Genomic DNA, 10867 nt, shown 5'->3' on the forward strand with positions numbered 1-10867 from the left:
TAATTTGCCATTAACAAATGGACTTGTTCTTCCCAGGTTAACGCAGAGAGGAGTGAAGTTTTTCCATAAGAAGGTTGAATCTTTCCAGGAGGTGAGTGGCAACATCAAGCCAAAGCAGAGCAGATACAGCCCAGTCCCGGTGTGGAGAAGCAGGGCACGTGCTGCTTGGCATGAGGGATGGGCCAGGGGACAGCAGCAAGAATACACTGAGATCTAGGAAATGGATTCTACCAGGAAAGATAAAGGCTCTTGGACATCAAGAGGTGGCTGAGAGGGGGTAGGGTGGTGGCACATGTGGTTCGAAAATACAGCCAAGTAGCGGTGGTACAGCTTTCCCTTAAAATGCAAATGTTCTCCTTGCCCGCACACACGGAGTCTCTGCAGGAGCCACGTCAGGGAAGCAATGCCCTCGATCCGGCCCTTATGGTTTTATTCCTTACCAGACCATTGGACCGAGTACTTGGCTTGGCTCGGATGCAGGAATCTCAGGCCCCCCGTGGGCGGCATGGCTGTGTGCTCACCGCATCGCGTCTGTCTCTGGTTAGATGTTTGCCCAGGGTGTGGATGTCGTAATAAACTGCACTGGAATACGTGCGGGGGAGCTGCAGCCTGACCCGGAGCTCCAGCCCGGCCGTGGACAGATCATAAAGGTGAGGTGGGTGCAGGGCTTGTGCCCTCTCCCCTTTTTTCCAGAGGAGCCGTTCTTTAGCCACTTTGTGAGATACAGCCTCTGGGGCGAGTCGTGGGCTGGACCCACACTGGGGTCAGGTCCTGATTCCCAGCAAATGTTGGTCGTGTAAAACCCTCGTGTGTTTGGGGGCTGGAGCAGAAAATCTGGGTCCTGTTCCTGGTTCAGCTGTGGGGGTGCCCCGAGCATCCAGCCTGTTTCATGGCCAGATGAAGGTGTGAGGAGACCAGGGGCGTAGTTTTAATAATGAAAAGACGTAAGATCCTTGGGAGAAGGGGATGATTATTTGGGGAAACCCAGACCCTCACCAGGTAGGAAGGTTCTCCACTTGCCTACCTGCCTGCACTCCACTCCCTGTCTCTCCCTGACCTTCCCCTTCATCTCTCAGGTCCTGGCCCCATGGATGAAGCATTTCATCATCACTCACAACACAGAATCCGGGATATACAACTCACCGTACGTCATACCGGGGTAGGTGATGGCGGGTGAGGCTGTGTCTGGTTGGTGTTAGCGACGCTCTGCTGTCAGTACTCCAAAAGCATCAGCTCGGACACGGCTCCTGGCTGACATCTGCCCTGCAGCAGCCCAGTCCTGTCCTTTTGCAAGAAGCAAATCCCACCAAAGCAGAATGCCAGTCCTGGCCAGGTCCTCAGAAGAGCCCAACGCTGGCAGTGGGGCAAATATTTTGGGGAAGATCTTTTGCTTTCACATTTGTACCCATCTTTTTTATCAGTGGTGTTGACAAAACTGCTGTACGGCAGCTCATCATGGGGAAAGGCACTTCTGATTCATGCTCCCACCAAAACCAGTGACAGGAAATTTTATTTTAAGAAAAGCCTTCCTTAGAAAGCTCAGCCTTCCCCTCACTGTTACCCTGTGGCTGTTGGTGAGACGTCTCCTGGGGGCATCCCATTTGGTGTAACACCCAGGCAGGGCTCCCTGCTACCTCCCTGCCAGAGCCAAGGAGGTATCCCAGGGGAAAGCCTTAGTTCTGTGTCCCCAAAGGGCTGAAACAAGATCCTGGACTGGGAAACACCATCTCCTGAGCTCAGCCTGAGCAGAGCTCAACTTCCAGCACTTGCACTTTCCATCTGCTTCCCACTAGTACTTGCTTAGGGGAGCTGGGATCTATCTGAGACAGCCATGTATGCGTGTACCCAGGGAGCAAAATTGCAGGATAAATAAATAGATGTCTGCAGTTCTTCCCACCTCTGTTTCCTCCTGGGAGAAGCCATCTACCCTGCCTTGGCACTGGAGAGATTTTTTTAAGCTGTAACCTAAACACTGCATTTCTGGCACTTCCTAATGTACCGATATATCAAGATTAGGCAACAAGCCACTATGTAAATAGGAACTTTGAATGCTCACAGCCTCCAGGCGAAGCATTCCAAGCGATTTCAGATCACAGCTCCAGCTAAACATTAATTCCTCTCCCTATGTTCATCTGAGTTTGAGCTGTCACAGCTGGGCATGGGGCTGGCTCCCAAGGACAGCACTCACAAGCAGAGGACACCTCTTGCACATTGGAGAGCTCAGCCCCCCTCCCCAGCATTCAGCCCTTTGGGGTTTGTGTTTCCCCACAAGGTTTTAGAAGGGTCCAGGAGGTACAGACACCCCCGGCTCCCCCCAGCCTCTTGCCCTCTGTTCTGGGGTGGCAGCAGCAATCTTTCTCGGCATCCTGTTCCTTCCAACCCTACCCTCTTCCCCAGGCTGGCAGAAGCAGACCTGTTTGATGAAAGATGAAATTAGCTGTTTGGTTTTCCCCAGGTAAGGGCCTTTGGGTGCTGATGGTAGTTAATGAAGGATTTGCTGATGAGCAGACATGCAGGCACCGCTCTCTCGCCTGGTTGGCGTGAGAGTTTCCTCGTCAGGAACATGTCACAGGCTCCGGGCGCAGCAGGACCTGTGCATTGCACATCCGCCACCATTTTTCTCCTTTGGCTTTTGGTGCAGGAGCGAGTTCACAGTCCTGGGGGGGATCAATCAGCACGGCAACTGGAACGAAGAAAACAGCGCCCAGGATCACAAAACCATCTGGGAGAGCTGCTGCAGGCTGCTCCCTGCTCTCCAGGTGGGTGACCCTCACTCAGCACCAGAAGAGAGGGGGCACAGAGAGCCCGGGTCCTCAGGAGTAGCTGGAGCTGCTGAGGGGACGACGCTGAGGTCAAACCCTGGCATCTGAACCTTTGTACAAGTAACACGTGGCACTGCCTTCAGGTGGCCAGGAGAGCTATGAGGTGACCACTGCTTATGCAGAGTATAAGTCAAGAAATGTGCCGGTGAGGGATGAAATCTGTGCATAGAGTAACCCCGGGGTTTTGACGTGCACCCTAGGGCAGCACGCGGCACTCAGCAAGAGGGTAAATCAGGGCGGGGTGGCACGGCTCGGTGTTTGTGCATCTCTCTGTGTTCATCAGGCACGGCTCGGGCTCTGTACATCTGCCTGGGGCTGGTGTTACTTCTGAGGTGAAGGATGTAGGAAAAAATAATTACTTGTAGAGCCAGTAAAAAGCAGAACAAAACCTTCAGGAGGTCCCAGCCTTTTGGTTGTGGCGCATCGTGTTCTTTGGCACAAAGAAAGGCTGGTGTGCGGTCAGGCTGGTTCATATCCTCGCCAATGCTGCCGTTGTGCCCTGGGTTAGCAGGAAAGGCTGCACAGGGCTTTGGTGCAGTGGTTTGCCTCACCATGTCGGCTGCAGGCTGGTAATGGACAGGCCATGATCCAAAATTGTCCTGCTCAGCATCACAGGAGCCGGTGCAGCTGTGGGGATGGGGAGACCTGTCGTCCCAGCTCATCACAAGAGCTCTTGTCTCATGGATCACTTATCACCGTGATGCTCGGCTGCTGTAATTCTGAAAACTGCTCTGTGAGCACTGCTGGAGTTTTGCTTTCAGAAAGCCAAGATTGTACAGGAGTGGACCGGCTTGAGACCAAAGCGCCCCCAGGTTCGCTTGGAGCGGGAGACCGTCCGCCACGGGCACTGCCAGGCTGAGGTACCGTGCATGGTCCCCGGGCATCATTAACCACCCCTCTAACTGCATCGGTCACTGCGACCTTGGCAGCCCAGTGTCAGGGATAAGTGTCGAAGATCTTATGGTCTGGTGGATTTTATGGGGAGAGTGGGAAGGGAGCCCTCCTGCCGAAGGGAAACCTGTAGTTGGAGCTTAGTCCTTGATAGGCACCAAAACAAACCAGACAGGAGAAAAACTCTGTAGCTCCCAGAACCACACGAGGCACATATGAACTATGTTTTGATGTCAGCCTTTAAAGTAGTGGAGTTTTCTGCGGGGAGCCTATTAAGCGTGAAGTCCTTGTGCACACAGACTTTGTGTCTCTGTTTAATAAAACCCAATCCGCAAGTTTTAATAAAATGCTCAGGGCAAACACGGGGTGGGACATAACACATTGTGCTCTGAGCACCACAGCCTCAAGCCCCGTGGCTGTGCTTCAGGGTTTCTGCAGCAGCGGGTGCAAAGGATGCTCCGGGTTCCCACTGAACCACCTCGAATTTCTCTAAGGCGCCTCTCCAGCAGCTTTCGGGGGGGGGGGGAAGAGCAATGGGTCTCTGAGCTGACCACTGGGAGCTGCCGGATCGAAGAGTTAACATAAAGAGACTGAGGACATTCTAGGCACTTTCGTGGCTCCAGCACAGCTTTTCCATCTCTGACCCCTTCTGTTCTCCCCCAGGTGATACACAACTACGGCCATGGCGGGTTCGGGATCACCATCCACTGGGGTTGTGCCATGGCAGCAGCCAGGCTCTTTGGGAGCATCCTCCAGGAGAAGAAGCTGGCCAGCCTGCCACAGCCCCGCTTGTGAGGTGCCCGCTCACCCGCCACTATCGTGGCAGCAGTTGCTTAGAAATCACAGCAGGAAAATGCAAATAACGCGCTGATACACGTGGGCCATTCAACTCTCCCACCTGCTCCAACGTTTTCAGGTTGCTGTCAGTTCTATCGCTGCCATTTTTGATGAGTTCCCTCCACCCCAGCCTTGCAAAACCTACCGAAACTAAGTGCTTTTAAATATGAACTAATTATTTGTGGGAAAGCAGGCTTCTGTCCCGGGGATCAGTCTGCACAGGGCAGGAAGGATTCAGCTGAAATCTTGACGGTCCTGCAGTTCGTCTGAGCGATGAGACAGGATCTGAAACTGAGCTGGTGCCACCTGAGGTCTTCACTGACTGCTCCGACACCCAGCATGTAATTAGATTTGCAAGCTTCCCCCAGGAGGCAAAAGCTCCTTAGTAGGAAGAAGCCCTGAAGCTCCCAGGGAAGTAACAACAGCTCTAAAAGCACGTGCTCCAGTTGCAATAGCTCTTCTTACATTCATGCCAGGACGAAGCACGGGTCTACAGCACCTGGTTAGTGTATCTGGCAACAGACAGCAGCAGTTGCCTAAAATGGGCTTTCCAAATGATGTTTTTAGCAACAAAAGCAACATGTTCCAGCCCTGCGCACTTGCCAGGCTCTATATATAGCAGAGAGCATACGCAAAATAGCTGTTCTAGTCCCTAAAACTCCCACGGGCTCTTCAGTTTCTCATTTTCCCCAGCTGTGAGACATGGTTGGAGCAGCAGCTCTGAGAGAGAAGCTGGCTCGGGGTAGGTTGTGCCTCCCCCGAAGGAGTTGGGGACAGCACCCAGGCGGGTGCGACTTTTCTGGCGTGTTCAGTGATGCTGGTGGGGGCCCAATTCTGAAGATACAGCTTGGCTGATGTTTCCACACCACCTATATGTCCTGCTTTAAAAAAACCAATCCCAGACAAGATGTGGAATGGTCAGGAAGCATTAGTCTCAAATCCAAAGGGTAGTGGCTGCCCCGAGCGCCCGACTCACTCTCCTCTGCAGATAAACCGACTGTTCCTTACTCATCTGTGATGCAGCTTCTCTCTCCCGCTGGCTCTGCGTGCCAAAAATAGCTCATCAGCCTGGTTTGTGCCCTACCAGGAGCTGCACCTAGTGAAAGGGTGGTGCTGGGCATGTTTCCTCTCCTGGGAGTTTAAAGCAGTCCCATGAAAAGTGCAGGTTTCCTGGCACCGGAGCCGCTCCCTGTCGAAGGACCCGTCTCCTGACTCATGAAGGCTCTGCAGGAAGCGATGAGCACTCAGTGCTGCTGGAGATGGTCCGTGCACACAAGAACTGCTGCCCCATGGGCTCGTTTGAGACCGGTCTCATTTCCAGGTTACTGTGCCAGCACAGCCACCGCCCTGGGAGACCTTCCATCGATCTCATTTTCCATCGATTCCCATTTCCACACACTTCGTGACCAGTGTGTGCTCTTCCAGCTCACACACCCTGAGCAGCCTGACGAGCGCATCTGCTGATTGCCTGCCCTTTTACAAAACAGTGACAGTTACCCTCACTGTAAGCACCGGAATTTCTCAGCAGCTGCTGACCTGTCCCCTTCCCATCCTCTCCTCCTTTTGTAGAGGTGCGGCAGGGTTGTGTTTGCCTCTACTGTGACACCTGCGGTGCTGGCAACGCGATGCTGCATGGGAGTTCTCACGCCTGTCACGCTCGAGCCCGCAGCAAAAACTTGTTGTTGAACGTACCACCGAGAGCAGGTGCTGGAGTTGCTCTGGCTGCGATTTTGCCCTAACACGGGAGCTTCTCTCATCCTTGCCGAGTGTAAAACATCTCATGGTAGTCATGGTCACCTGTGCATTCTTCTTGTTGCTCGACGGCTGGACGTGAGCGCTTAGGGCAGTCCTGCCGAAAGATTTTGCTGTTGTCCTCGAGCTGAGGCGCCTCTGCGGCGAGCTTCAGAAACAGAGGCAGACGTGGGAAAATCAGGAGCTCCTGTCCAGTCTGTCTGTCGAAATAGTTTCCCACTTTACCTGGCAGTTCACCAGATATATTGCAACCACATTCACAGGGGTATAATCAAGGAAATGATAGAGAAAACAAGAGCTGGGGAAAATTTACTATTGATTAATGCTAAACCTAATGGTCTGTGACACCACTTCAGTACAAGCTGGTCAGTGAAACAGCATCCACTTGGCTTCACTTATTCTGAATACAAGATATTAAGGACCACACACTCCTTTCATTCGTACCACTGTAAATCCAAAACCTCTTATCCCATTTCAGAACGGCCACGCTGGATGAGCAGGGGGGTAGCTTGCCTAGCTTGCAATAAACAGTTGATTCTTCTGATCTCCGAGCCTGCGGGAGCAGCTGTCCTATGATCTTAGCCTCTTAGAACACAAATAGAAATTATTAGATGTCTGATTTTATTGGTGGTCGAATTTTGCTTATTTTCTGAAAGATCACAATTTAATTTGCGCGTACGATAAAGGCGATGTTCAAAGATGTCATGTGCAATGCTTCCTCTTCTTAATGATGGTGTGGGTAGAGCGACAGGAAAGGTGTTTTACACGGCGGGGCAGCCACAGGTGGCACATCGTGGGACGGAAGACTGGAGATCGCTTCGGTGGGAAGGGTCAGGTAGGAGAATCAGCGGGATGTGCTTTCTTGATAAGCACAAAACGCCATCTCCAGCGGCCGGCATCAGCACTTTTTGCGAACTCGCAGTCCTCAACAAGGATTGCCTGTGACACAGAACAAAGCTGGAAACACATCAAGTATCAGTAAAGTTATCCTCTGTAAGCAAACACCAGCTCTGGCATGTTGGAAAACAGAAAGAGCTTTAGAAATGCCCGAGGACGCCAAAAAAGTTCACAGAAAACACAGAAGAATGAATATTCTCCCTGAGTATCGCTTCCGTGACACAAACCCTTCCAGCTGTTACCGACTGTTTCCATTCCCAGAAATCAGACTCTTCGTCCCAGCGGAGTTTCAGTGGCTGCACAAGCTGTGAGAAGGAGGATTAATGCACATGGAGATGAGGACACGCTGCATTAGCACGCAAAGTATTTGCAGATCGTTAGTCTTTTTGACTCGGACATGAACAACAGTATGTTTGTAAATTACTGGGTATCTGATTAAGAATATCATTTAAAAGGGCAGAGGGATGCACTTAATTATGCTTTATGAAAACAAGATGGGTAAAAGGAAAGTTTACATTAAAAAGTAAATAAATAGAAGGAACCCTGCCTGCCCTTAAGTCCAGACACAAGCTCAGCCACCTCCTCGCCGTGAGCCTTTGTGACCCGCAATCCCATATTGCAGCGTTACAGGCACTGCTAGAAATCACCCGCACAACTGACTGGGTTTTATAGTCCCAACTAGAATAAATGCAAAAAAGCACCAAAAGATTTTAAGCCAATTTTAGAACTATTTAGCTGCAGTTACCTGTGAAGTTACTGATAACGTGAACATGAATTCTGGGAATTTTGTGTCGGAATGCACAAAACACAGACGCAAAAGGAGTCAGGTCTGCAAAGGGCTCATCCAGCCGAACCCACCGAGCAGCGTCGATCTCAAACCTCGGAACGTTAAGAGAAAAACGTGATAAAGCTACTGGCCCTTCGTGAAAGACCCACAGAATAGCGAAGATCACTTTTACTGAAAAAACTATTTATTTGTTCAACATAAAATATCTAGTGTGGAATTAAACCATCCAGTGTCGCATCAGTAACATAGGAACAAAAGGAGTATTTTACAACAAGCTTGATATACACAAAGTTTTTAAACATTAAAATGTATCCAGCTTAGAAACTGTACATTCAAACACAGGAAAACATTCAGTGTTCTTTCGGCAAGCATTTAGGAATAATAAACCATTCCATCAAAGCACACTTGGAGAATTATTTTTCCCACAACAGCTTTGCACATTAACAGACTGGACGGTTAACAAATCCCTGAATCCCACAACTCTGTTTGCTCTCCCTTTTAATTCAGAATTATCTCCCTTTATTGTTTTAGATGAACTAGCTACACTAATTCCTTTGCCAGTGAAAAATACTTGCCGGTGCGTAAAACAATCTTTGGAAGCTTAATATGTACCTCAATGGTGTTGCCATATTAACAGAATATGACCTGTGATTATTTATAGGCTATTGTGTATCAACCCAAACGTTCTTTGTTTTTTTGGTGAACAATTGAAAATGTCCTCCCGTTGTTAAGAATAGGCAAGGACGTGCAAAACCTGAACTTCATTTGTTTGCGGCACCCAGTGGGCTCCTACTGACTCCAGCGAGGCGGGGTCAGCTGTGGTGGGCTCCTGCCTGCCTTCCTCTATTTAGCTGCTCCAGAGCCCGCAGATATCCACAAGGGATTCTCTCAGGCTTCAATGAGCTCTGGGTCGTGCTTTAGGCACCACCATCTCCAAATCAAAGACCTGGAGTATGAAGATGTCTCAGCAGGACCAATCATGGCATTTATATAATGAAATACTTTTTCAACGCAGAATCCATGTGAAGCGAAAAGCAAAAATGCCTTCAATTCTTTTAATTTTTTTTTAAATACTGTAAATGTCACAGGTTAAAACTGAACTGTTCAACAGCATCAAAATGTTTTCACATTAACTGTAAATCTTTACCTGTGAAATATTTTCTGAAGTATACGCGTGTGCAAATTTATGAGATATATGTACGTCACCTAAAACTCTGAAGGCCACTGCAACGCAGCTCTTTAAAACCATTGAATACTGACTGAAAAAAAAAAAGCCCAACAAAGTGATACATGAACATGAACACTGGAAAAAGCAGAATTTTAACTAGAGGTGCTCAATAACAGACACACAAATTTAGCAGCTAGGCTGTCAGGTGGTAGGAGTTGGGCACTTACGTTCTCTCTCACCTCTAACTCACGCTTACACCCTGCTCTGAATTCTCTGTCATTCTGTTCCTACTTCGAGGCAGCCCTGAGGTACCTCGGTCACGTAGCGCACGTGGGAGAATTATCCAACTGCAGCCTGGCAGAGGGAGGTGAAAACGAATTATTTGACTGGTGTCAGCGCCGTGAGAGCCCTGCCTGCTCCTTGGGATTGACCGGGATGGGAGCTTGCAGGGGAGGAAGCACATGGGCTGCAGAGAGAGCAGAGAGAACGAAACCAGCTCATGGCAGCAGCCACCGGGACTGGCCATGTGGGTCTGTGTCAGCAGCCACAGCTGAGGCGGGACCCTCTGTGAGCCAGACTGCATTTTTGTATTACTGGGAAAAGGAAAATTTGCCTGTTTAGACCAGGCTGCCTTTGGAGTCTTTCATCGCAGTCACCATTGTCGAGCGGAAAGGGAAAGGACAGACACTGCGGTGCCTTGTCAATAACCTCTTTGGCCTTTTGTTTATTAGTCTGAGCTTCCTCAGGTTCTTTAAGGAATTATCCACTTCTAAATTTTACTTCAGCGCTAGAAACAAAACAGCCTAACGTGTCTCGGAGCATTGTACTGCACAGCAGTGCTGTAAAACCCTCAGTGAAAGCTGAACCCCAGCTGTGTTCGTTTGTATTGCACCCAGACATGGACTCAGGGACCTGCTCTTGCCCCACAGAAAAGGGGCCTGGTTGCCAGAATATTAAAATATTCTACTGTGCAAAAATTGGTTGGACACTTACCTACGTTTACGTGAGACAGCTGACCACACATACTATAAAAATGTATTGCTTCCCACGGCCCAGCGCTGAGCGTTTAGTCCATCTCACGTACATTTAGTTGCATGTTCCGTAGCCTGGAATCCTGAAAATAAACTGAGACGTGGACGAGACACGTCCCAGCTTCCTCGTCACACAGGATCCACAGACTCTGACATCTGACTTCCTGCGCAGCAACAGGTTTCCGTCGAACAAGACAAACTTATCCTCACCTGAGCTCTCCTACATTCTCCGACGGAATCATCAACCTGGAGGAGCGACGTCGGAAGGAGTGAAGTTCCTCATCTGAGGACGATTGCGGTTTGGCTCTTCCCGTGATTTTTGTTTGCTCACGACATGATGCCAGCTACATTCTTGTGTCACCGGCTTGACGTTACAGTCAACGTACAACCAGCGGCTATCGAGAAGTTCTGCCCAGCCATCTGGATGCCAGCTTCTGGTGGGAGACACTTGAAAGCAGTTCCATCCAAACTGCTACATGCAGCTGTTCAGACCGAGGCATTTTTACCAACGGCTTTGGCTACGCCACCATGAGGACATACTTAGGTGAACTGAGCAGAAACACACCTGGACCCATGCAGAAAACCACAGCGTGCATTTCCACACACAAAGAGACACCAGTGCAGCTGAAGCAATCTTCACCAAGCGACAATGGCAATGTTAGAGAAGTTCAAACTCTCAAGG

General features: G+C 49.9%; 1 protein-coding gene across 1 annotated transcript in view; it reads left to right on the forward strand.

Annotated features, from left to right (window-relative positions):
• Nucleotides 1-4508, forward strand: part of DAO (D-amino-acid oxidase) — a 6293-nt gene extending 1785 nt beyond the window's left edge. Inside the window, 6 exon segments of the mRNA XM_009870975.1 lie at nt 37-91; nt 546-650; nt 1077-1159; nt 2642-2759; nt 3584-3682; nt 4377-4508. Coding sequence (XP_009869277.1) covers nt 37-91; nt 546-650; nt 1077-1159; nt 2642-2759; nt 3584-3682; nt 4377-4508 — 592 coding nt within the window.
• The last annotated feature ends 6359 nt before the right edge of the window (nt 4509-10867 follow it).

Source organism: Apaloderma vittatum, unplaced genomic scaffold, assembly GCF_000703405.1.
Source record: "Apaloderma vittatum isolate BGI_N311 unplaced genomic scaffold, ASM70340v1 scaffold20426, whole genome shotgun sequence".
NCBI lineage: Eukaryota > Metazoa > Chordata > Aves > Trogoniformes > Trogonidae > Apaloderma > Apaloderma vittatum.